Consider the following 26446-nt stretch of genomic DNA (forward strand, 5'->3'; position numbering starts at 1 on the left):
GAAGCATGAAGATGGTCCGGAAAATCGGCGGCAGAAGACTTCAGTCTTCACCAAGGTAGCGCACAGCACTGCAGCTGTGCGCCATTGCTCCTCATACACACTTCACACTCCGGTCACTGAGGGTGCAGGGCGCTGGGGGGGGGGGGCGCCCTGAGCAGCAATAAAAACACCTTGGCTGGCAAAATAGCCACAATATATAGCCCCAGAGGCTATATATGTGGTAATTACCCCTGCCAGAATACAGAAAAAAGCGGGAGAAAAGTCCGCCGAAAAAGGGGCAGAGCCATCTCCCTCAGCACACTGGCGCCATTTTCTCTTCACAGTGTAGCTGGAAGACAGCTCCCCAGGCTCTCCCCTGTAGTTTTCAGGCTCAAAGGGTTAAAAAGAGAGGGGGGGCACTAAATTTAGGCGCAGTATTGTTTATACAAGCAGCTATTGGGGAAAATTCACTCAGTGATAGTGTTTATTCCTACATTATATAGCGCTCCGGTGTGTGCTGGCATACTCTCTCTCTGTCTCCCCAAAGGGCTGTGTGGGGTCCTGTCCTCAGTCAGAGCATTCGCTGTGTGTGTGCGGTGTGTCGGTACGGCTGTGTCGACATGTTTGATGAGGAGGTTTATGTGGAGGCGGAGCAGATGCCGATAAATGAGATGTCGCCCCTGTGGGCCGACACCAGAGTGGATGGATAGGTGGAAGGTATTAACCAACAGTGTCAACTCCTTACATAAAAGGCTGGATGACGTAACAGCTATGGGACAGCCGGCTTCTCAGCCCGCGCCTGCCCAGGCGTCTCAAAGGCCATCAGGGGCTTAAAAACGCCCGCTCCCTCAGATGGCAGACACAGATGTCGACACGGAGTCTGACTCCAGTGTCGACGAGGTTGAGACATATACACAATCCACTAGGAACATCCGTTACATGATCCCGGCAATAAAAAATGTGTTACACATTTCTGACATTAACCCAATATTGATTTATGGAATCATATTTATGAATATTAATATTTAATATATCATATATGGTATTTAATATATGGATATATTTCAATTAATATGCATTTATCATATATATCTGCAAATATATTATGTCAGGCTTACAAACTAATTGGCTGATACATATATGCAGTCCTTATACATATGACTTATGAAGTTATTAAGTTAAGATTCCTTAAAGAGAGTTCAAGCTTGAATATTACCGCTCTTTTTATATGATTCTTTATTTACAGGCAGATCAAATCGTACAGAATAAGATATACACAGTAGTGATATATATACTAATTATAATTATATATGCTTCCTTCGTTACATAACATAAAACAACATGACATAAGTTTCACAAACAGTTTCAATTGCTAACATAAAATGTATACTTGCAAGTTAAAGATTGCCATCCCAAGAATCATTCCTTCTGCATGTTCTCCATGACTTCTCCTCCTGACTGACTTCCTTCCTTCTCCTTCTTCTTCTCCCTCTCCCTCTTCCTTCTAACTCCTAACTACAAGTCTGGTCCTTTTATCTCATATTTTACCAATTCAAACTATCATATTCTCATAGTTTCCAATGGAATAGGTAATTATAGGTTTGTCAGATTCCAAGGTGTAATAAAACAAACATTGAACTGGGCTGTCGTGTCCTGTTCACGGAGGCATGGTGTCATAAAAGTGTGGTGTCCACACTGCCTTAAGCAAGTATAGTATTGTAAAATCTGGAATGTCTTTTCATCCAAAGTTCTGTTGTATTGACAAGTTTTCCTGGGGTCGGTTACACAATGTTTTATCAATGGATGTGATCTCTTTTCATAGTAGTTAATTTATACTCCCTAGCTTTTAACCTTCACTGGACAATAGACAAACCAGTAGATTCTGATCTACTGTAAGCACACCTGTGAATTCCAATGACCAACAGAGCTCTGTCACATACCTATTATCATTTATGGCCTAATACCTTTTCTCTACAATGACTCTTGATCTTACTGTAACCTCTCTGGCCTTATTTATGACTAGAGCAGAATAAACCTGTTCCCTACACTATTTTTTACCATCTTGCTGTAAAACACAAATATACAGTATATCTATATAAACACATACACAAACCTAATCTCTTAAATCAGCTAAACATTACCTCATACATTCAAACTTATTTCATATCTATTCCTTACTATATATATCCAGTATACTGTCCACTATGGTAACATCGCCTATTTATAATGAATTATATTTTGATTCAGACAATATCCATTGCCCTAATATTATACTAAGTGCAGACAATTACCTATAAGGCAACACCAAGTACCACTAAAAACAAAAAAGGGTTTTATGTGTGGGGAGAAAAAGCAGGCAGTGTTTTGTTCCCCCATCAAATGAGTGAATGAAGTGTGAAAAAGCGTGGGTTCCCCCGATAAGAAACTGGTAATTTCTAAAAAGTTACTGATGGCGTACCCTTTCCCGCCAGAGGATAAGTTACGCTGGGAGATATCCCCTAGGGTGGATAAGGCGCTCACACGTTTGTCAAAAAAGGTGGCACTGCCGTCTTAGGATACGGCCACTTTGAAGGTACCTGCTGATATATAGCAGGAGGCTATCCTGAAGTCTGTATTTACACACTCAGGTACTAGACTGAGACCTGCAGACAGTGCTGCTGCAGCGTGGTCTGTAACCCTTTCAAACAGGGATACTATTTTGCGAACATAAGACGTCGTCTTATATATGAGGGATGCACAGAGGGATATTTTGCCGGCTGGCATCCAGAATTATTGCAATGTCCATTCTGTCAGGAGGGTATTAGAGACCCGACACTGGACAGGTGATGCTGACTTTAAAAGGCACATAGAGCCTTATAAGGGTGAGGAATTGTTTGGGGATGGTCTCTGGGACCTCGTATCCACAGCAACAGCTGGGATGAAATTTTTTTACCTCAGGTTTCCTCACAGCCTAAGAAAAGCACTGTATTATCAGGTACAGTCCTTTCGGCTTCAGAAAAGCAAGCGGGTCAAAGGCGCTTCCTTTCTGCACAGAGACGAGGGAAGAGGGAAAAAGCTGCACCAGTCAGCCAGTTCCCAAAATCAAAATTCTTCCCCCGCTTCCTCTGAGTCCACCGCATGACGCAGGGGCTCCACAGGCGTAGCCAGGTACGGTGGGGGGCCGCCTCAAAAATTTCAGCGATCAGTGGGCTTGCTCACAGGTGGATCCCTGGATCCTTCAAGTAGTATCTCAGGGGTACAAGCTGGAATTCGAGGCGTCTCCCCCCCGCCGTTTCCTCAAATCTGCCTTGCCGACAACTCCCTCAGGCAGGGAGGCTGTGCTAGAGGCAATTCACAAGCTGTATTCCAAGCAGGTGATAGTCAAGGTGCCCCTACTTCAACAAGGACAGGGTTACTATTCCACACTGGTTGTGGTACCGAAACCGGACGGTTCGGTGAGACCCATTTTAAATTTTAAAATCCTTGAACACATACATTAAAAAATTCAAGTTCAAGATGGAATCGCTCAGGGCGGTTATTGCAAGCCTGGAGGAGGGGGATTACATGGTATCCCTGGACATCAAGGATGCTTACCTACATGTCCCCATTTACCATCCTCATCAGGAGTACCTCAGATTTGTGGTACAGGATTGCCATTACCAATTCCAAACACTGCCGTTTGGACTGTCCACGGCACCGAGGGTCTTTACCAAGGTAATGGCAGAAATGATGATACTCCTTCGAAAAAAGGGAGTTTTAATTATCCCGTACTTGGACGATCTCCTTATAAAGGCGAGGTCCAAGGAGCAGTTGTTGGTCGGAGTAGCACTATCTTGGGAAGTGCTACAACAGCACGGATGGATTCTATACATTCCAAAGTCACAGCTGGTTCCTACCACACGCCTACTGTTCCTGGGGATGGTTCTGGACACAGAACAGAAAAAAGTGTTTCTCCTGCAGGAGAAAGCCAAGGAGCTGTCATCTCTAGTCAGAGACCTCCTGAAACCAAAACAGGTATCGGTGCATCACTGCACACGAGTCCTTGGAAAAATGGTAGCTTCTTACGAAGAAAAATTCCATTCGGCAGGTTCCATACAAGAACCTTTTAGTGGGACCTCTTGAACAAGTGGTCGGGATCGCATCTTCAGATGCATCGGCTGATAACCCTGTCTCCAAGGACCAGGGTATCTCTACTGTGGTGGCTGCAGAGTGCTCATCTTCAAGAGGGCCGCAGATTCGGCATACAGGACTGGGTCCTGGTAACCACGGATGCCAGCCTTCGAGGCTGGGGGGCAGTCACACAGGGAAGAAACTTCCAAGGACTTTGGTCAAGTCAGGAGTCGTCCCTACACATAAATATTCTGGAACTGAGGGCCATTTACAATGCCCTAAGTCTGGCAAGGCCTCTGCTTCAAAACCAGCCGGTACTGATCCAATCAGACAACATCACGGCAGTCGCCCATGTAAACAGACAGGGCGGCACAAGAAGCAGGATGGCGATGGCAGAAGCCACAAGGATTCTCCGATGGGCGGAAAATCACGTCTTAGCACTGTCAGCAGTGTTCATTCCGGGAGTGGACAACTGGGAAGCAGACTTCCTCAGCAGACACGACCGACACCCGGGAGAGTGGGGACTTCATCCAGAAGTCTTCCAACTGTTGGTAAACCGTTGGGAAAGGCCACAGGTGGACATGATGGCGTCCCGCCTAAACAAAAAACTAGATATTGCGCCAGGTCAAGGGACCCTCAGGCAATAGCTGTGGACGCTCTAATGACACCGTGGGTGTACCAGTCGGTTTATGTATTCCCTCCTCTGCCTCTCATACCAAGGGTACTGAGAATAATAAGAAAACGAGGAGGAAGAACGATACTCGTGGTTCCGGATGGGCCAAGAAGAGCTTGGTACCCAGAACTTACAGAAATAATATCAGAGGACCCATGGCCTCTACCGCTCAGACAGGATCTGCTACAGCAGGGGCCCTGTCTGTTCCAAGACTTACCGCGGCTGCGTTGGACGGCATGGCGGTTGAATTCCGGATCCTTAAGCAAAAGGGCATTCCGGAGGAAGTCATTCCTACGCTGATAAAAGCCAGGAAAGAAGTAACCGCAAACCATTATCACCGTATTTGGCGAAAATATGTTGCGTGGTGTGAGGCCAGGAAGGCCCCAACAGAGGAATTTCAGCTGGGTCGTTTTCTGCACTTCCTACAGTCGGGAGTGACTATGGGCCTAAAATTGGGTTCCATTAAGGTCCAGATTTCGGCTCTGTCGATTTTCTTCCAGAAAGAACTGGCTTCACTGCCTGAAGTTCAGACTTTTGTAAAGGGAGTGCTACATATTCAGCCCCCTTTTGTGCCTCCTGTGGCACCGTGGGATCTCAACGTGGTGTTGAGTTTCCTGAAATCACATTGGTTTGAGCCACTTAAAACTGTGGATCTGAAATATCTCACGTGGAAAGTGGTCATGTTATTGGCCTTGGCTTCGGCCAGGCGTGTGTCAGAATTGGCGGCTTTGTCATGTAAAAGCCCTTATCTGATTTTCCATATGGATAGGGCAGAATTGAGGACTCGTCCCCAGTTTCTCCCTAAGGTGGTATCAGCTTTTCACTTGAACCAACCTATTGTAGTGCCTGCGGCTACTAGGGACTTGGAAGATTCCAAGTTACTGGACGTAGTCAGGGCCTTAAATTATATTTCCAGGACGGCTGGAGTCGGGAAAACTGACTCGCTTCTTATCCTGTAGGCACCCAACAAAATAGGTGCTCCTGCTTCTAAGCAGACTATTGCTCGCTGAATTTGTAGCACAATTCAGCTGGAGCATTCTGCGGCTGGATTGCCGCATCCTAAATCAGTGAAAGCCCATTCCACGAGGAAGGTGGGCTCATCTTGGGCAGCTGCCCGAGGGGTCTCGGCTTTACAACTTTGCCGAGCTGCAACTTGGTCAGGGGCAAACACGTTTGCTAAATTCTACAAATTTGATACCCTGGCTGAGGAGGACCTTGAGTTCTCTCATTCGGTGCTGCAGAGTCATCCGCACTCTCCCGCCCGTTTGGGAGCTTTGGTATAATCCCCATGGTCCTTACGGAGTTCCCAGCATCCACTAGGACGTCAGAGAAAATAAGATTTTACCCACCGGTAAATCTATTTCTCGTAGTCCGTAGTGGATGCTGGGCGCCCATCCCAAGTGCGGATTGTCTGCAATACTTGTATATCGTTATTGCCTAACTAAAGGGTTATTGTTGAGCCATCTGTTGAGAGGCTCTGTTATATTTCATACTGTTAACTGGGTATAGTATCACGAGTTATACGGTGTGATTGGTGTGGCTGGTATGAGTCTTACCCGGGATTCAAAATCCTTCCTTATTGTGTCAGCTCTTCCGGGCACAGTATCCTAACTGAGGTCTGGAGGAGGGGCATAGAGGGAGGAGCCAGTGCACACCAGATAGTACCAAATCTTTCTTATAGAGTGCCCAGTCTCCTGCGGAGCCCGTCTATTCCCCATGGTCCTTACGGAGTTCCCAGCATCCACTACGGACTACGAGAAATAGATTTACCGGTGAGTAAAATCTTATTTTCCATAGTATGTACATGGTGTGTACTTGAGTCTGTATGCCATGTTCCCACATTTCCATGGTATTGTACATGGTGTGTACTTGAGTATGTATGCCATGTTCCCACATAGTTAAAATTTGTTGTGGAAGGAAAAGATTGTTAGGTACAGTTTAATAGAGTATCTCTAACCAATGGAACATGCCAAATAAATAACTTTTTATATAAATTACTCTTGGCAGCCTAAATATGTATTTTGTTTAAAGTCTTGTTCCCTGTCATGTATGAGTCTTTGATTACAACTAGATAGACACTATATTGTTTTACTATCCCTGTACATTTGCATATATAAGCCATTTTACTCAAGCACAAATTGTTCAGATCTATGTCCAAATATTCCCTGTAAAGTGCTGCTGAATACGTGTGCGCGCTATATAAATAACCGTTAATAAATAATAAATGTCACATTTGTCCACACACGTGTGCAGCCCACTGGGACACATCTGGCCAGTTGGTCCAAGCACGTGTCAGGCCTAATTAGCACATATTGATTCTGAGAACATGTCCTCTTGAGCCAACACATGAGCTCACTTGTGGGTAATTTCAGCCAGAGCAACCTGGTCATCCACATTGCAGCATCTGCGGGTAGCACTAGAGGTCCCTCAGTATTGGGCAGCATTTTGCGTTCCTATTACTGTTATAACTATATTGTTATAAACGTAGAATTAATTTAGTTTATTTTTTATTTTTCTAAACAATACTGTATATTGATGGATAAACACAAGCAAGGAAAGTGTAAATCAAATACCTATCATTTTATAGGTTAAAAATGTTATACTGTATAGTTAGAGGGAGATAGAAGTTGTAACCTGTGTTCTTTTCCTTTGCACAGATGTTGTCCTTCATGCATGCCCAGTACACCTTCTTCCAGCAAGGGTACAGTTTACTAAATGAGCTGAATCCATACATGAAACAACTGGCCTCGGAGGTGCGTATGCTTTTACTTTAGGGAAACATTATCTGGCTATGTGTAATGGACCGTGTCCTGCTAGAAGGAAATTACGTTTCATTTTTCCTTAGTTTAAATTCACTTAAAAAATGAGAAATCGTGTTTGCTTATCTCCTAAAGAATACTTGTATATGGGAAATATGCCTTATAGAACTGTTATTTTTATCTGTAGATATGATTTTATACAGAATTATACACAACATTTTTGCTACTAGGTTTAGCTTGGAGCTTGCATTCTAGTGGCTGCGCTTCTCCAAACTCTACAAGGTGCAGACTCCAGGATTAATTTTGTGTTCTCATCCGAGTTCTCATTGCCGTTGCAATTCATTTGCATTGTATTGCAACAATGAGTTAATCCCTTTCCTGTTGCATACTTCCTAACGCTTTGGATTAAGGGGAGACATACTAAGCCTTAGAAAGTGATAAAGTACTAGCCAATCAGCACCTAACGTCTATGTTACAGGCTGTGTTTGAGAAAAGACGGTAGGGAGCTAATTGGCAAGTACTTTATCTCCATGTTATCACTCTCCCAAGCTTAGAATATCTGCCCCTAATACCCCTTTTACACCGCCATCTTATAACACGGGTTATTGCACATGAATGTGCATAGCCTGTGTTGCTGGTTGGTGTAAAAGGGTCGAGTTGGAAAATTCCGGGGTCGAGTGACCAGGTATTCCAACTCGGGTAGTTTGCAGGGTTGAACACGGGTTCAACCTGGCAAACTGTGCTGTGTATACGGGAGCCGGGTCACATCAATCCAGCTTCCCGTTCACAGTGAATGGATAGGCGGCGCTTGGAGATCATGGGATCTCCAAGCGCTGCCCCCGCCGCGTCACCGGCAACGTTACCAACTCCGCAATATGCCTGGTTGGAGATGGCAGTGGGGAAGGGGGCTTAAGTGGGTCGCAGCCGTGTAGCACCCTTGTCAGGCTCCCCGGCTGCGACCCGCACTATTTGGCGTAAAAGCGGTATTAGTGAGGTCACTGCAGATGTGGGAGCTCTTCTCTATGCACCTGCCATAAAGAAAGGGAATGGGACAGGGACGGGGAACTCCAGAGCATCTGTCTAGTATAAAAATATAGGTGGGTATTGAATTAAGGCAAAATATTCTGCAGGAGTGAAAAAGATGTGGATCGGCAAATCCACGTGTTTTTGCACCTGCGCCGATGATAACGCGGGCAGTTTTCGACGATTTTGAGGCATTTTTCACCAATGTCTTTTCACTTTTTTTTTATTGAAAAAAGGCATTGGCGAAAAATGCCATAAAAACGTGCGAAAACGTCCCGCAATTGAATACGCAGAGCGGTGAATTTGATTGTCGGAGCTAATTGAATAGTCTATATTTTTGTTCATACACAATGTTGCATTTTCTAGGGTCTAATACAAGAGAATGGGAAATACTAGCTGGAGATTCTTGTGCATTAAAGAAAATATCTTCATACTATTTCAATGATAATATTATGTTCCAAATTGGCTTTACAAAATGTATTGCAATTGTGCATTGCGACGTTCATTCCTTCACACATAGTGGGTGCTGCCTTTGAAGCCTCCCTTACTGTATGTATTCTGAACCTGATTGTTGAATTCAGCTGAACCTCCCTAGTTGATATCTTTTTCTCCTTTTCCTCCTGATGGAGATCAGACTAAACTGATACGCCATATTACTGTATGTGCTTTCTACTTGTTTTTTATTGTTTTTCATATATGCTAGTAAATGGGTGTGACACTAGAGAATATTGGTGTTACTTGATTGTATTTTTAAGAATGCTTCTTGTTCCATTATATAGTGTTTATCACACATAATGTTTGCTTTTGCTATGCATTTTTACTAGCTTTTTTTCTAATACCGTATATAAAAAATGTCAATATGTATAAGACCTAAGACTGTCCAGTGTAAATGTCACTTACATTGACCAACATTAAATTAAAAATGTAATTTAAGCAGTTTCCATTGTTAACTATTGAAGAAGTAAAGAGAGGGTGTGGGGCATTCTTGTGTCTGAAAATACTTTATTGTTTTTGCTCAATTTTACTGCTTGACCCATAACAGTTCTAAAGATACTTAACTCGTTAGGTATTTAAGATATGTCTCTCCTGCAGGGTCCACAGGTTATCCACAGGATAAACATTGGAATAGAAGGTAGCGACAGCGGTTTGGCTCCAACGATCAAAGCTTTCGGCCTCCCAGAATGCAACAGGCCAGCCCCTATATCCCTGCCTCCTGGCTTAAGCAATTCATTTTTTTGTTTATTGCGGCAGGAGCTGGACCATGGTCAGTTGGCTGTTGGTTTTAGCAGCCATAAGCTTTTTATTATTTTATTTTTATAGTCTTACTCTTTTTTTCCTTTTTTTATTTGAGCGATCTTTCTAAAAAGCGTCTTATACGTACCTTAGAAAGAGCCGCTCCAACAACTCCCTGCCGGGTCGCGACAACGCTTTCCCACGTGTACAGTGCTGTTTTACCGGGCGTCTGTGTAGGATGTACTAGCAAATCCAGCAGACATTACCAGGCTGTGTTACCGGGCGTCTGTGTAGGATGTACTAGCAAATCCAGCAGACATTACCAGGCTGTGGCCGGATCACGGGGAGAAGGTAAGGTATCGGTTCCGCTTAGAGGGGAAATGCGAGACACAGCCGCACTGTTTCGGGATGGAGACTACCAAACAGTCGTTGACAACGGCTGCCACCTCGGGTACACCAGTGCTAGGCCTTAGGGATCATAGGCTCCAGGGGTAATATGAGGCCGTGATCCCTGGGGTTGATGTCAGCAGTGGGGAGTGAGACGCTCCCCTGGTCACCCCTCCCCCAGTTGATGACCAGTTTCCTTCGAGTTTTCCGCCATGAACTGATTTCCCGCTTTCGTCTGAGATGCTGTGTATCTAAAAAAAAAAAAACAGTCGCAACATAAGTGGCTGTATGCCTGGTGCGTCGGTGTTCACTGTATGTTCATGGGGCAGTTGTGTACACTAATATCATCTGGATCCACTCAGCGTTCACTAACGTTTTGATCGATCCTGGAAGTGGGGTAAGGTCTCACTGTATCCCACTCTCCTGAGCTGGGTGATACAGCACTAAGTCTCTCTCTACCATTGAGTACGAATAGTTGGATAAGTGCCTGATGCGTATGAGCCTGTAAACTATTGCTGCTGTTTCTTTCGCTTTGCGACTGAATACATTTAAAGTCCTATATAAGGTAATGCAGTATTATGTTTCTCCTACATACTTGAAATGTATCTGTAGTTGAATATGTGCTCATATTGCTTATTATACTAATGTATAACCTGTGACTGATTGCTAGTGTGATTGCTAACTTTACTATTTTCTGTCAGTTTCTGTGTATTCCGATCCTCAATGCTGGTGCAAAGCAGGGAGGGCTCTGATTGTATGTCACTTTAACAAGTTTTAAAGTGATTTCAGTCACAAATTGTGTAGTTAACACTGTACAGGTGTGTGATTTGTTTATCATGTCTAAGAGAGGCAAGGGTGAGGAGGATACTCTCTCCACAGCAGCACCAACACTAATTTCATGTTTGTCTTGCAAAGCTGGGTTAACCTCTCAGGATCTGGTTCAAAATGGATTATGTGCAAACTGTTTTAGTTTTCACCGAAGCATCCTGAATAATCCAAGGCAGGCACAGGTTCAAATGGAACCTGCGTTTGCACAGACATTATCCAGTATAGCTGAGCGGATAATGCTAGCTCCTATACCAGGGATAGGTTACCCTATTAACCCTTACATGCAACATTCCTCCTGGGGTTTATCACATCCAGTACAGGAATCTGCAGCCTTTAAAAAAAAAAAAAAACAGGCTGAAAGGCAGATGGATAAATCACATAGACCTGAAACAATATCTTCACAGTCTACACGTTTCAGATGGGGTCTCATCGGAGGATGAGGACTCCTCACACTCCGAGTCTGTATACAGAGATGAGAATGAAGGTCTAAGCTCTGTGGACATACCTGTGCTAATTAGTGCTATGAAAGCCTTTCTATCCTTAGAGGAAGCAGCAGAGCCTTTGTTAAAAGCTAAGGTACCTGTGTTTAAACGTCCCAAACAGTTAAACACCCAGTAAGAAGTTTAGAATTCCAAAGAAATGGAATTACCATTATCCTCTTCTGGCTGGGGACTGTTTAAAAAGAGAGGTGGCTCCCAAAGTAGGTATGCTTGTCATTCGATTGGTGCGGAAATCTACATTACCTCTGCCTTCAACATCATTAAATGATGTCACGGATAGGAAAACAGACGGTTTTCTACAAAACATTTTCTCCTTGTCTGGGGCAATCACAAGGCCAGCCATGGCTGCAGCATGGATGTCAAAAGCAGTGGCAGCCTGGGATGATGCACTGGAGGATGATCTTTCTTTGGCATCTAGAGAGCAAAACTCCCATATTGCACATATCAAACAGGCAGCTATTTTTATGGAAGCAGCAGCCTTGGATATGGGTACAATTGCCTTTCAGACAACAGCCTTAGCAGTAGCAGCTCGCAGAGCCTTTTGTCTACATACATGGAAAGCTGACTCCGAATCCAAGAAGGTTCTGGAGTCTTTCGCTTTTACTGGAGATATTCTTTTTGGTAAAGAATTAAACAGTATTAAAGCAGACTCCAAGAAAGTGAAGTTTCCTTCCACACACAAATCCAAGCCTAGAGTTCCAGCTTTTCAGACCTTTCGGACTGAAGGAAAAGCAAAAGGAAAGGGTTATGGCAAACAGTCTCAATCTGACAAGTCTGTTAAGACTAAAAAGCATTGGGCTACCAGAGGTCCGGCTACCAAGTCAGAAGATAAGCCATCAGCCTGATGGTGCGGTCCTCCACTTGCGGGACCCCAGGGAGGGAAGCCGACTTCTTCATTTTGCACAGATCTGGCAGCAATCTACCTACCACAGATGCCTGGGTGCAGGAAGCGGTACCTCACGGCTATGTGTTTGCTTTCAAGAAACACCCTCCTCAAAGGATTTTTTGTACCAGCCCGTCTTCACTGGAAATGAACGCCAGGGCTTTGCAAGAGGCAGTTCAGAAGTTGCTTCAGTCAGGAGTGATAATTCCAGTTTCTCCTGCACAACAAGGACAAGGTTTTTATTCCAACCTTTTTCTAGTGCAGAAGCCAAATGGGTCGTTCTGGCCCATACTCAATCCAAAAGTGCTGAACAAGTACTTTTGGGTGCCTCGGTTTCATATGGAGACTTTACGTTCCATTATTTTGGCCATGGAGCCGGAGGATTTTATGGTATCCCTGGATATCCAAGATGATCACCTACATGTTCCTATAGCACTGTCCCAGCAGCGCTATCTCAGGTTTGCTATTTTCCAGCAACATTTTCAGTTTAAGGCCCTACCATTTGGACTGGCCACAGCTTCCAGAGTATTCACCAAACTTCTGGTGGTAATGGCATCTTATATCCGTCAGCAGGGGATAAGGATTTTTCCATACATCGACGACTTATTAAACCTGGCACAATCTCAGGAATTGCTTCAGTGTCAGCTGCAACAGGCAATAGCTTGTTTGCAGAGACATGGTTGGCTCATAAATTGGGCAAAGTTGTTCCTGGTTCCGTCACAACTGATGACTCACTTGGGGGCTGTGTTGGATTTGAGTCTTCAGAGAGTAATTTTACCATTGAACAAAATATCCAAAATTCAGTCAAGGATTTATGAGCTACTACACAGTCAAAGGGTATCCATTCATGCAGCAATGCGCGTGATGGAATTGATGGTTTCGACATTCGACATGGTGGAGTATGCTCAGTTCCACTCGAGGCCTCTGCAACGTCTGATCCTTTCCAAATGGAATGGTTTTCATCAGACATTAAAAACGCAGGCTATGGTCCTTCCTCTGGAAGTAAGGAGGTTATTAGCCTGTTGGCTACAAACATCCCATTTGGACAAAGAGAGACCCTTTTGGATATCAGATTGGGAAATTCTGACAACAGATGCCAGTCTTCAGGGCTCGGAAGCAGTGTCAGGAAGAAGTTACAAGGACAGTGGACCAAGGAAGAAAGTTGCCTGCCAATAAATATATTTATATGGCACTCGTTCAGGCAAGGGGCATTCTTCAGGGTAAACCAGTTCAAATTTGCTCGGACAATGCAACAGCAGTAGCATACCTCAATCATCAAGGAGGAACTTGCAGCTAAAAAGCAATGAAGGGAGGTAAGCTGCACGTTAAGGTGGGCAGAACTTCATCATCCAGTCTTGTCCGCAGTGTCAAGATCTACTGTCACAGGGTCTTTGCTATTACAAACACCTAGATCAGGGATGGGGAACCTTCGGCCCTCCAGCTGTTGTTGAACTACACATCCCAGCATGCCCCGCAACAGTTTTAGCATGGCCAAATAGCAAAACTGTAGCAAGGCATGCTGGTATGTGTAGTTCAACAACAGCTGGAGGGCCGAAGGTTCCCCATCCCTGCCCTAGATCAACTGTATTTGACGGTGTGGCTCTTGAGACTTCCATCCTGAAAGCAAGAGTATTCTCACAACACTGTATTCAAACAATGCTCAGAGCAAGGAAACCATCCTCAGCTTGCATTTATCACCGAATATGGCAAGCCTATATTCAATGGTGCAGTGACCGGAAATTTGACCCTAGGACTTTCAGAGTTTCCAGAGTCCTAGCATTCCTTCAGGCAGGACTGGAGAGAGGGCTACGAGTGGCTTCCTTGAGAGTGCAGGTGTCAGCATTGACTGTTTGGTTCCAAAAGAAAATTGCTAACCTACAGGATGTTCGCACTTTCTTCCAGGGAATGCTTTACATCCAACCTCCCTTTGTTCCTCCTGCAGTACCTTGGACTTTAAGTTTAGTACTAAAGGTGCTTCAGGTTGCTCTATTTGAACCACTAAAGCAATGTGGATCTTAAAAGGTTGACAGCTAAAGCTCTTTTTCTACTGGCTATTGCTTCAGCTAGAAGCGTTTCAGATTTAGGGGCAGAGTTATGTCGCCCTCCTTTTCTGATTTTTCTTTCAGATAGAGCGGTCAAATCTGGATCAAATCTGGTTATCTTCCTAAGGTGGTGTCTAAATTCCACCTTAATAACGAAAATTGTTGTCCTAGCCTTCCAATGGCTGGACCTTTCTGCTGGAGATGCATCATTGGACGTAGTCCGTGCCTTGAGAATCTACGTGGATCGTACCAGTGACATCAGAAAGACACTCTCTTTGTTTTCTACGGATTTCACAAGAGAAGATGGCCTGCTGACAAGCAGACACTGATGAGGTGACTTCGGATCATGATTTCAGAAACATATTTTCAAGCTGATTTCCCTATTCAGGCTAATGTCTCTGCTCACTCTACTCGTAAGGTAGGGCCGTCATGGACAGCACAACGTGGTGCTTCAGCTGAACAGATATGTAAGGCAGCCACATGGTCTTCCATTAACGCATTCATTAGACATTGTGCCTTTGATACCTTTGCCTCTCAGAACACTGAATTCGGGCGAAGGATTCTCCTGTCCAATCAGGAGCGTCCCCACCACTAAATTTGCTTTGGTACATCCCAATGTTTATCCTGTGGATAACCTGTGGACCTTGCAGAAGAAATAATAGTTATGGTAGACTTACTGTCGATAACTCTATTTCTCCTAAGCCCACAGTATCCACAGGGATCCGACCCTGACACACCTGATTTGAGGATCCTTTCACCTATTAACCTCTTCCTTCTTGTACGGAAGGGTGTGCATGCGTTTCTTCTCAATTAGGGCTCTCTATGATGCTCCAGCCTTGAGCTTTGGAAAAAAACTGAATTGCCTGAGCCAGGAGGCGGGGATGTAGGGGGCTGGCCCATTGCATTCTGGGAGGCTGAAATCTTTGATCGTTGGTGCCAGTCCGCTGTCGCTACCGCATATCCCAATGTTTATTCTGTGGATACTGTGGACTTAAGAGAAATAGAGTTAGCAACGGTAAGTCTACCATAACTATTATTTTCTTATAGTATTCTCCATGTTCTTATCCACAGTTGGACCAATTAGTCATTGACTCAGCTGTAGAAAAGAGAGAGATGGAACACAAGCATGCCACTATACAGCAAAGAGTAAGTCCTGTATGCCATAACAATATGATAGATACCTCTTTTCCCACTTTTATCACTCCCTTTTCCCCATATTATAATGTTATCTTGTAACATCCTGCCCGATTTCATGGTGTGACGTTTCAGACTAATTACAGTGGCCTCATTTCCAGCAAAGTAGGCAGCCATTTTGTGGGCTGAACCACTGTGCAGCTAATTAATACACTGGTTTAGGCAGCCATTTTGTGATCTGATAAAACAAGTATTCAGAAATTGTATCTAATGAACCTAAGCAGATAGACACCCCATGTGGATCAATTCAAATTAGCTTAAGGTCAGGTTAAACAAATTCTACAAAAGTGGAATTTTTTAAAGTATGTGTGTTGTTGTTTTTTTTATTATTATTTTTACATTATTATAAATGTAATATTTTTGTAGATGGTTCTGTGGTCTCATGTTTTGTATTATTCTCAGTCTCACACTATGGGTTGTGCAGACCATTGTACTCTATTGTCCCTGGAACGGTCCTTTTACTGTGTCTGGTTTCACTCCATTTTTTATATCTATAGCATCTCTTTCCATTCTTTACCATTCAGGGTCTCCTTATCCTAATTGTTTTCTATTAAAACCATCAACCCCGAATTGCCGCTCTCTGCATTGGGATCTGCAATGACATTACATTGCATGGATGTGTATTGACATCTGTGTGAGACAATGGTTTCTGACAGCATCGCAGATCTGTTTTGTTCTGCTCTCTCAGTGGGAATTGTTCAGCTTGTAATGCGCTTTTCCTTTCTTCTCTTCTCGAGTTGTGCAAGTTAGATGTAGAAGTAAATTATATTTTGCAACCAAGTGTAGTAGAATAATGATGTCCATAGTTCCTAGAAAATTAGCCTGCATCAATTCACAAAGCAGTCGCTTTCACGCACTTTAACCCCTTCACATACTGTATATCTGACACACACAATGTAGATTGACGTTTGTCTTCATTTATGAACTGCAGTTTTTAGTGACCGCTGGTGTTTCAAGCTGTTTTTTCATGTCCCCTTCCTTTCATTTCATGTCCCCAGGGCCTAGGACCCTGTTTGTACAATTTGGAACCACCAATAGTAATAGTAATAGAGATCTTATCATGCACTTAGTAACTGGAAGATATGCCTGAACAACTGTCTATATTCCACTGTATTAAGATATGTGACAAATCACCTGTCTAAGGGGGAGATGTATAAAGTAATGGAAAGAGTGACGAATTGGACCAGTTGAAAAGTTGCCCATAGCAACCAATCACTTCTACCTATCAAATATACTTGATAAATGCTACCTCACAGCTGAATGATTACTATGGGCAACTACTCCACTTGTCCCCTATTTTCACTGCTTGATACATCTCCCCCATAGAAAGAATTACCCAGTAACCTAATTTTACATTCTGTTTTTTATTTCTCCAACCCTTCTCTTATCACCTTGCTGGTTATTGTGTGATGTCCAGACCCTCTTACAGGTGAGTCTTTTACATATTCTATGCATTTTCATTTTTTCCAATATTCATGAAACATCTAATAAATAGGAACAGCACTAATGGTATTGATGTACGTATGAGTATATACTTATAACTAACTTTATGTAGCATAAAATCATTATAATAACACTTTTTACGGCTTGACTGAGATAAAAAAAAAACATGTCAATTTTATTATTTTATAAGAGAAATTGACAATAAAAATCACCTGTTATTAAAATTAAGAATGTTTGGCAGATAAGGTAAGTACTGACAGTAAGGTTGAGTCCAAAGGAGTCTATATCGAGTCGGTGGCCACTAATATAGTTCCATATTTGGGACCAATTAAAGTCAGTCCAGTTTGCACAGTATTTAGTTATGTGGATTTCCAGAACAGTAAGCAGCAAGGATTGTTATTACCCACTTGTAGACTGATGTCCTTACAGTCTACAAGATGGCTCAGGCAGGCTGATATTATGTCATGCACAAAAGGCTTGTCCGGATCGATATTCAGGTCCATTATTGGCGGTACTCTTATTGTCCACTGGTGTTGATTTGGGTATCTTGATGTGTTTCATCAAGAAATAGCCCCATGACTTCTTCAGAAGCATGGAAACATCTGTATGATTATGTTTGTTTTCCACCTGCAGTAGTGTGGAATAGATGATGGGTCATGTTCTAACATTAGGAAGACATTGGCACTGGGCACAGAGTAGCTGTCTGTCTCTAACCTATAACCCTCCGCTATGCTGTGTCTCGCAAATATTGTTTTCAGTGCTGTAGACAGGTCCTTGTACCATTGGCGCATGGCCAGGAGGTGTCTTGTTTCCCTTTATCTACTCCTTCTAAATAGGTACTCCCTCGTATGTCTTTCTCTATATTCAACCCCTGATCAAGTTGATCTTTGGCCCTCTAGGGTGAGGAGGAGATGTTACTGTTAGGACCCTCTATCTTTCATCCTTGCATCCTGGTATATCGGACAGGAGGGGCTGAACAGCCACCACAATTTCTACCCAGGCACCCTATTACCCTGAAGCTTTTATGGATGTCCATTTTCGCTCGGGGGGTGGTTGCACAATGAGACAAATATATGTCCTGCCCCAGATTGCGCTTACATCCAGATGGAGGACCAGTGAGGTCCTGCACATGTGACATCGATGGAGTTCTTTCAGTGAGCATAGTGATGAAATGTTATCATGGATCCTTCGGTAGCAGCTTGTCATTTCTGAAGCTTGTTGTGTCCTACAGTGCAGCAGACAATCAGACCAGTGGCCTGTGTGCCACAATAGCCTGCCCCAGCATTCTGTTGGCTTCGGATACAGTAGTACCAACTTCCTGGCACTGCCTTAATTTCTTCTTGAACCAGGGCCACTTCAAGAACATGCTCATTTTTTATTTTATATATATTCTCATTCTCTCCCTTATAACTTGACCTGATTATTGGAAAATCGGGGCTTATACTGCTGATGATGTGGAACATACAGTAAATAAGGCCCAGTCCCTGTGCATTTGCTCCATATATAGACTGGTTTTCTTAACATTCCATCTAACAGTCTTTCAGATTTGTGTGTGTATATATACATATATATATATACATACATACATACATACATACATACATACATACATACTGTTTAACATTTTGTGATATTGAATCGCTTTATATTTAAAAAATAAATTATGAGAGGAAAGTAGGGAGAAGGGTGGAATAGCTTGTTCCTCATACAGTATACTAATTTTGAAGTACATTCGAATAACGGTCATGTTTAGGAATGAACATAAAGATAATTCTGTGCAAAATAGGCAAATAGTACCTTTGCAGTAGATAGAAGGACTGAGTGAGACAAGACCATGTGGAAATACACTGTAGGTATGAGAGAGGGGAAAATGGGATGTCATCATTGTAGCACCAATCCTGCTGTTCACTACTTACACTATTCGTAACCCCCAACTGTCACGATTCCCAGGTACTATCCCTCCTGCGGTTGGCAGTGTCCCGTGGTGCAGGTGGAGATTGGGAGGCAACTTTACCCACTACACCGCTTATCAGAACAAGTGGTGAATAGCTTCTACAAGACCTTTACTTTCACTTTCTAAACTTTTATTGAAAAAAATGTAATTTAGAATCTAGTAGGTTGCCGAAGACTATAGCAACCACCTTGCAGTTACCTGTGCTGGTGTTGATAAATTATCCCTATTTCTCTAACGTCCTAGTGGATGCTGGGGACTCCGTCAGGACCATGGGGATTAGCGGCTCCGCAGGAGACAGGGCACAAAAATAAAGCTTTAGGATCAGGTGGTGTGCACTGGCTCCTCCCCCTATGACCCTCCTCCAAGCCTCAGTTAGGTTTTTGTGCCCGTCCGAGCAGGGTGCAATCTAGGTGGCTCTCCTAAAGAGCTGCTTAGAAAAAGTTTTTAGGTTTTTTATTTTCAGTGAGTCCTGCTGGCAACAGGCTCACTGCATCGAGGGACTTAGGGGAGAGAAGTCAACTCACCTGCGTGCAGGATGGATTGGCTTCTTAGGCTACTGGACACCATTAGCTCCAGAGGGATCGAACACAGGCCCTGCCATGGAGTCCGGTCCCGGAGCCGCGCCGCCGACCCCCCTTGCAGATGCCGAAGATGGAAGAGGTCCAGAAGCAGGCGGCAGAAGACTTTTCAGTCTTCCTGAGGTAGCGCACAGCACTGCAGCTGTGCGCCATTGTTGTCAGCACACTTCACACAGCGGTCACGGAGGGTGCAGGGCGCTGGGGGGGCGCCCTGGGCAGCAATGTATAATACCTTTTTATGGCTAAAAAATACATCACATATAGCCCTTGAGGCTATATGGATGTATTTAACCCCTGCCAGATCTCACAAACTCCGGAGAAGAGCCCGCCGAAATAGGGGGCGGGGCTTATTCTCCTCAGCACACAGCGCCATTTTCCTGCTCAGCTCCGCTGTGAGGATGGCTCCCAGGACTCTCCCCTGCACTGCACTACAGAAACAGGGTAAAACAGAGAGGGGGGGCACTTTTTTTGGCGATATTACAATATTTAAGCTGCTATAAGGATACAACACTTATATAGGGTTGTTCCCATATATATTATAGAGCTTGGGTGTGTGCTGGCAAACTCTCCCTCTGTCTCCCCAAAGGGCTAGTGGGGTCCTGTCTTCAATAGAGCATTCCCTGTGTGTCTGCTGTGTGTCGGTACGTGTGTGTCGACATGTATGAGGACGATGTTGGTGTGGAGGCAGAGCAATTGCCGGTAATGGTGATGTCACCCCCCAGGGAGTCGACACCGGAATGGATGGCTTTGTTTATGGTATTACGTGATAATGTCAGCACATTACAAAAATCAGTTGACGACATGAGACGGCCGGAAAACCAGTTAGTACCTGCCCAGGCGTCTCAGACACCGTCAGGGGCTGTAAAACGCCCTTTACCTCAGTCGGTCGACACAGACCCAGACACGGACACTGAATCTAGTGTCGACGGTGAAGAAACAAGCGTATTTTCCAGTAGGGCCACACGTTATATGATCACGGCAATGAAGGAGGCTTTGCATATCTCTGATACTACAAGTACCACAAAAAGGGGTATTATGTGGGGGGTGAAAAAACTACCTGTAGTTTTTCCTGAATCAGAGGAATTGAATGATGTATGTGATGAAGCGTGGGTTAACCCAGATAGAAAAGTGCTAATTTCAAAAAAGTTATTGGCATTATACCCTTTCCCGCCAGAGGTTAGGGCGCGCTGGGAAACACCCCCTAAGGTGGATAAGGCGCTCACACGCTTATCAAAACAAGTGGCGTTACCGTCTCCTGATACGGCCGCCCTCAAGGATCCAGCTGATAGGAGGCTGGAAACTACCCTAAAAAGTATATACACACATACTGGTGTTATACTGCGACCAGCCATCGCCTCAGCCTGGATGTGCAGTGCTGGGGTGGTCTGGTCGGATTCCCTGACTGAAAATATTGATACCCTGGATAGGGACAGTATTTTACAGACTTTAGAGCAATTAAAGGATGCTTTTCTTTATATGCGAGATGCTCAGAGGGATATTTGCACTCTGGCATCGAGAGTAAGTGCGATGTCCATATCTGCCAGAAGAAGTTTATGGACACGACAGTGGTCAGGTGATGCGGATTCCAAACGGCATATGGAAGTATTGCCGTATAAAGGGGAGGAATTATTTGGCGTCGGTCTATCGGATTTGGTGGCCACGGCAACTGCCGGGAAATCCACCTTTTTACCTCAGACCCCATCCCAACAGAAAAAGACACCGTCTTTTCAGCCGCAGTCCTTTCGGTCCTATAAGAAGCGGGCAAAAGGACAGTCATATCTGCCCCGAGGCAGAGGAAAGGGTAAGAGAGGGCAGCAAGCAGCTCCTTCCCAGGAACAGAAGCCCTCCGCGGGTTCTGCAAAGCCCTCAGCATGACGCTGGGGTTTTACAAGCGGACTCAGGAACGGTGGGGGGTCGACTCAAGAATTTCAGCGCGCAGTGGGCTTGCTCACAGGTGGACCCCTGGATTCTGCAGGTAGTATCTCAGGGTTACAGGTTGGAATTCGAGAAGTCTCCCCCTCGCCGGTTCCTAAAGTCTGCTTTGCCAACGTCTCCCTCAGACAGGGCGACGGTATTGGAAGCCATTCACAAGCTGTTTTCTCAGCAGGTGATAGTCAAGGTACCCCTCCTACAACAGGAAAAGGGGTATTACTCCACGCTATTTGTGGTACCGAAGCCGGACGGCTCGGTAAGACCTATTCTAAATCTGAAATCTTTGAACCTGTACATACAAAAATTCAAGTTCAAGATGGAATCACTCAGAGCAGTGATAGCGAATCTGGAAGAAGGGGACTTTATGGTGTCCCTGGACATAAAAGATGCTTACCTGCATGTCCCAATTTGCCCTTCACATCAAGGGTACCTCAGGTTCGTGGTGCAAAACTGTCATTATCAGTTTCAGACGCTGCCGTTTGGATTGTCCACGGCACCTCGGGTCTTTACCAAGGTAATGGCCGAAATGATGATTCTTCTGCGAAGAAGAGGCGTATTAATTATCCCTTACTTGGACGATCTCCTGATAAGGGCAAGGTCCAGAGAACAGCTGGAGGACGGAGTAGCACTAACCCAAGTAGTGCTACAACAACACGGGTGGATTCTGAATTTTCCAAAATCTCAGTTGACCCCGACAACATGTCTGCTGTTCCTGGGAATGATTCTGGACACGGTTCAGAAAAAGGTGTTTCTTCCGGAGGAGAAAGCCAAGGAGTTATCCGAACTTGTCAGGAACCTCCTGAAACCAGGAAAAGTGTCTGTGCATCAATGCACAAGAGTCCTGGGAAAGATGGTGGCTTCTTACGAAGCCATCCCATTCGGCAGATTCCACGCACAAACTTTTCAGTGGGATCTGCTGGACAAATGGTCCGGATCGCATCTGCAGATGCATCAGCGGATAACCTTATCGCCACAGACAAGGGTGTCTCTTCTGTGGTGGTTGCAGAGTGCTCATCTGTTAGAAGGCCGCAGATTCGGCATACAGGACTGGGTCCTGGTGACCACGGATGCCAGTCTGAGAGGCTGGGGAGCGGTCACACAGGGAAGAAACTTCCAGGGAGTATGGTCAAGCCTGGAGATGTCTCTTCACATAAATATACTGGAGCTAAGAGCGATTTACAATGCTCTAAGCCTGGCAAAACCCCTGCTTCAGGGTCAGCCGGTGTTGATCCAGTCGGACAACATCACGGCAGTCGCCCACGTAAACAGACAGGGCGGCACAAGAAGCAGGAGAGCAATGGCAGAAGCTGCAAGGATTCTTCGCTGGGCGGAAGATCATGTGATAGCACTGTCAGCAGTGTTCATTCCGGGAGTGGACAACTGGGAAGCAGACTTCCTCAGCAGACACGATCTACACCCGGGAGAGTGGGGACTTCATCCAGAAGTCTTCCACATGATTGTGAACCGTTGGGAAAAACCAAAGGTGGATATGATGGCGTCTCGCCTCAACAAAAAACTGGACAGGTATTGCGCCAGGTCAAGAGACCCTCAGGCAATAGCTGTGGACGCTCTGGTAACACCGTGGGTGTTCCAGTCAGTGTATGTGTTTCCTCCTCTGCCTCTCATACCCAAAGTACTGAGAATTATACGGCAAAGGGGAGTAAGAACGATACTCGTGGCTCCGGATTGGCCAAGAAGAACTTGGTACCCGGAACTTCAGGAGATGCTCACGGAAAATCCGTGGCCTCTACCTCTAAGACGGGACCTGATTCAGCAGGGGCCGTGTCTATTCCAAGACTTACCGCGGCTGCGTTTGACGGCGTGGCGGTTGAACGCCGAATTCTAAGGGAAAAAGGCATTCCAGAAGAGGTCATTCCTACACTGGTTAAAGCCAGGAAGGAGGTGACTGCACAACATTATCACCGCATTTGGAGAAAATATGTTGCGTGGTGTGAGGCCAGGAAGGCCCCCACGGAGGAATTTCAATTGGGTCGATTCCTACATTTCCTGCAAACAGGATTGTCTATGGGCCTCAAATTGGGGTCCATTAAGGTTCAAATTTCGGCCCTGTCGATTTTCTTCCAGAAAGAATTGGCTTCAGTTCCTGAAGTCCAGACTTTTGTAAAAGGAGTACTACATATACAGCCCCCGGTTGTGCCCCCAGTGGCTCCGTGGGACCTTAATGTAGTTTTGGATTTTCTCAAATCCCATTGGTTTGAGCCACTCAAATCGGCGGATTTGAAATATCTTACATGGAAAGTAACCATGCTACTGGCCCTGGCTTCAGCCAGGAGAGTGTCAGAATTGGCGGCTTTATCGTATAAAAGCCCATATCTGATTTTCCATTCGGACAGGGCAGAACTGCGGACGCGTCCTCATTTTCTGCCTAAGGTGGTGTCAGCGTTTCACCTGAACCAGCCTATTGTGGTGCCTGCGGCTACTAGCGATTTGGAGGATTCCAAGTTGCTGGACGTTGTCAGGGCATTGAAAATATATATTTCAAGGACGGCTGGAGTCAGAAAATCTGACTCGCTGTTTATACTGTATGCACCCAACAAGCTGGGTGCTCCTGCTTCTAAGCAGACGATTGCTCGTTGGATTTGTAGCACAATTCAACTTGCACATTCTGTGGCAGGCCTGCCACAGCCTAAATCTGTCAAGGCCCATTCCACAAGGAAGGTGGGCTCATCCTGGGCGGCTGCCCGAGGGGTCTCGGCATTACAACTCTGCCGAGCAGCTACGTGGTCGGGGGAGAACACGTTTGTAAAATTCTACAAATTTGATACCCTGGCTAAAGAGGACCTGGAGTTCTCTCATTCGGTGCTGCAGAGTCATCCGCACTCTCCCGCCCGTTTGGGAGCTTTGGTATAATCCCCATGGTCCTGACGGAGTCCCCAGCATCCACTAGGACGTTAGAGAAAATAAGATTTTACTTACCGATAAATCTATTTCTCGTAGTCCGTAGTGGATGCTGGGCGCCCATCCCAAGTGCGGATTGTCTGCAATACTTGTACATAGTTATTGTTACAAAAAAATCGGGTTGTTCTTGTTGTGAGCCGTCTGTTCAGAGGCTCCTACGTTGTCATACTGTTAACTGGGTTCAGATCACAAGTTGTACGGTGTGATTGGTGTGGCTGGTATGAGTCTTACCCGGGATTCAAAATCCTTCCTTATTGTGTACGCTCGTCCGGGCACAGTATCCTAACTGAGGCTTGGAGGAGGGTCATAGGGGGAGGAGCCAGTGCACACCACCTGATCCTAAAGCTTTATTTTTGTGCCCTGTCTCCTGCGGAGCCGCTAATCCCCATGGTCCTGACGAGTCCCCAGCATCCACTACGGACTACGAGAAATAGATTTATCGGTAAGTAAAATCTTATTATTTTTAGTGTAGTATGGACTAAGCAGACATACAACAAACCGTTCATGGCTCATCTGGCATTTGTTTAGCATAGTGATTTATTGATCACAAGTGTTTAAGCTATGGACATGATCTGCTGAAAGCACTGCAGGGCAATGCGCCACAGCAGCTGACAACTATAAGTATATGGAGTGCATTCTATCGAGGGAAATGCTACCGGTGGAGTACCCCAGGGATCTGTACTTGGGCCAGTGCTCTTTAATATCTTTGTTGGTGACATTGCAAATTGTATTGAAGGGAAAGTAATAGTATGCCTTTTTGCAGATGACACAGATATGCAACAGGGTAGACACACCAGGAGGGCTAAAACAAATGATTGAGTTTCTAGGTAGACTTGAGTTATGGTCAAGAACGTGGCAAATACAGTTTAATGCTAAAAAATGCAAAATCATGCACTTGGGTCTCAAAAGCCCAAAGGCAAAATATAGTATCAAGAGTACTATAATGGAAACTACTGAGGAGGAGAGGGTTCTAGGAGTCACTATGTCAAGTCACTTAAAGGCAGGGAAGCATGTAGCAAAGCAAATAAAAAGGCATGTCAGATGCTTGGTTGGATAATGACAGAAATCGGTAGCAGGAAAAAAAGAAGTAATAATGCCACTGTATAGGTCAGTGATGGGGAACTTTGGCAGCTGGAGTGCCAAAGGTTCCCCATCAGAGGTATAGGTCATTGGTACTGCCTCATCTGGAATACTGTGTCCCGTTCTGGAGGCCATATCTCCAGAAGGATATAAATACATTAAAGAGCGTACAAAGAAGAGCAACTAAAATCGTGCATGGCCTGCATCACAAAACTTTCCCGGAAAGACTAAATATTATTATTATTATTTTATTTATATAGCGCTTTTCTACTTCAGGACTTAAGTCTATTTACATACATCAAATATATGGTACATAGTATGAAGGCATTAGAATTCCATCAAACTGAAAAACATCCAGAAATAATTTAGAACAACTAAACCTAGAGAGCACAATTAGCATGCTGCAGGGTTGGTGCAGACATTTTGGGTAATAACTTCTAGGGGTTATATATTCCACCCATGAATGGTACCAGGTGAGGCAGCCATCTTGGGCGCACTACATAGGTCACACCCAGAAGAGATGACACAAAATGGGTGGTTGCAGCGTCCCGGTGCTAGGGGTAGTGCCCCAGCTGTTAAGGTGCCCAAACACTTATGTGACTTCTCCAAGTGAGAAGTCGCATAAGATTTCCCTTGAACCGCCCGGCAGCTTCCCGGGCATCAGGATCGCATTCAATCATGCCCGGAGCTAACCGCTCAGCAAAGGGATGCAAATCAGGTAGGTGCCAGGCTGGGAGAGGCGCTCTCCCTGCTCTGCATCCCAGTGCTGAGTTCCCCTGCTGATGCCGGCTGCTGCGCCTGTCACACTCTGATAGGCAGCGGCACCGGCATCATGAAGCCTCCTCGAGTCCTCGCCCACTCACAGTGCAGTGTGCTGGGCGGATCTGAAAAGGGTCGGAGCTACATGGGAATAAGGGGCGGGGCTACACGGGACCAGGCTTCAGCCTGCG

At 45.0% G+C, this 26446-nt stretch overlaps 1 protein-coding gene across 1 annotated transcript in view; it reads left to right on the forward strand.

The window, feature by feature from the left end:
* ACAP3 (ArfGAP with coiled-coil, ankyrin repeat and PH domains 3) overlaps positions 1–26446 on the forward strand; it is a 400069-nt gene that overhangs the window by 263785 nt on the left and 109838 nt on the right. Inside the window, exons 8-10 of the mRNA XM_063943035.1 lie at positions 7399–7494; positions 15468–15542; positions 17008–17019. Of these exons, the coding sequence (XP_063799105.1) occupies positions 7399–7494; positions 15468–15542; positions 17008–17019 (183 nt within the window). The remainder of the gene's footprint in view (positions 1–7398; positions 7495–15467; positions 15543–17007; positions 17020–26446) is intronic.

The sequence above is a fragment of the Pseudophryne corroboree genome, chromosome 10 (genome assembly GCF_028390025.1).
Source record: "Pseudophryne corroboree isolate aPseCor3 chromosome 10, aPseCor3.hap2, whole genome shotgun sequence".
In the NCBI taxonomy this organism is placed as follows: domain Eukaryota; kingdom Metazoa; phylum Chordata; class Amphibia; order Anura; family Myobatrachidae; genus Pseudophryne; species Pseudophryne corroboree.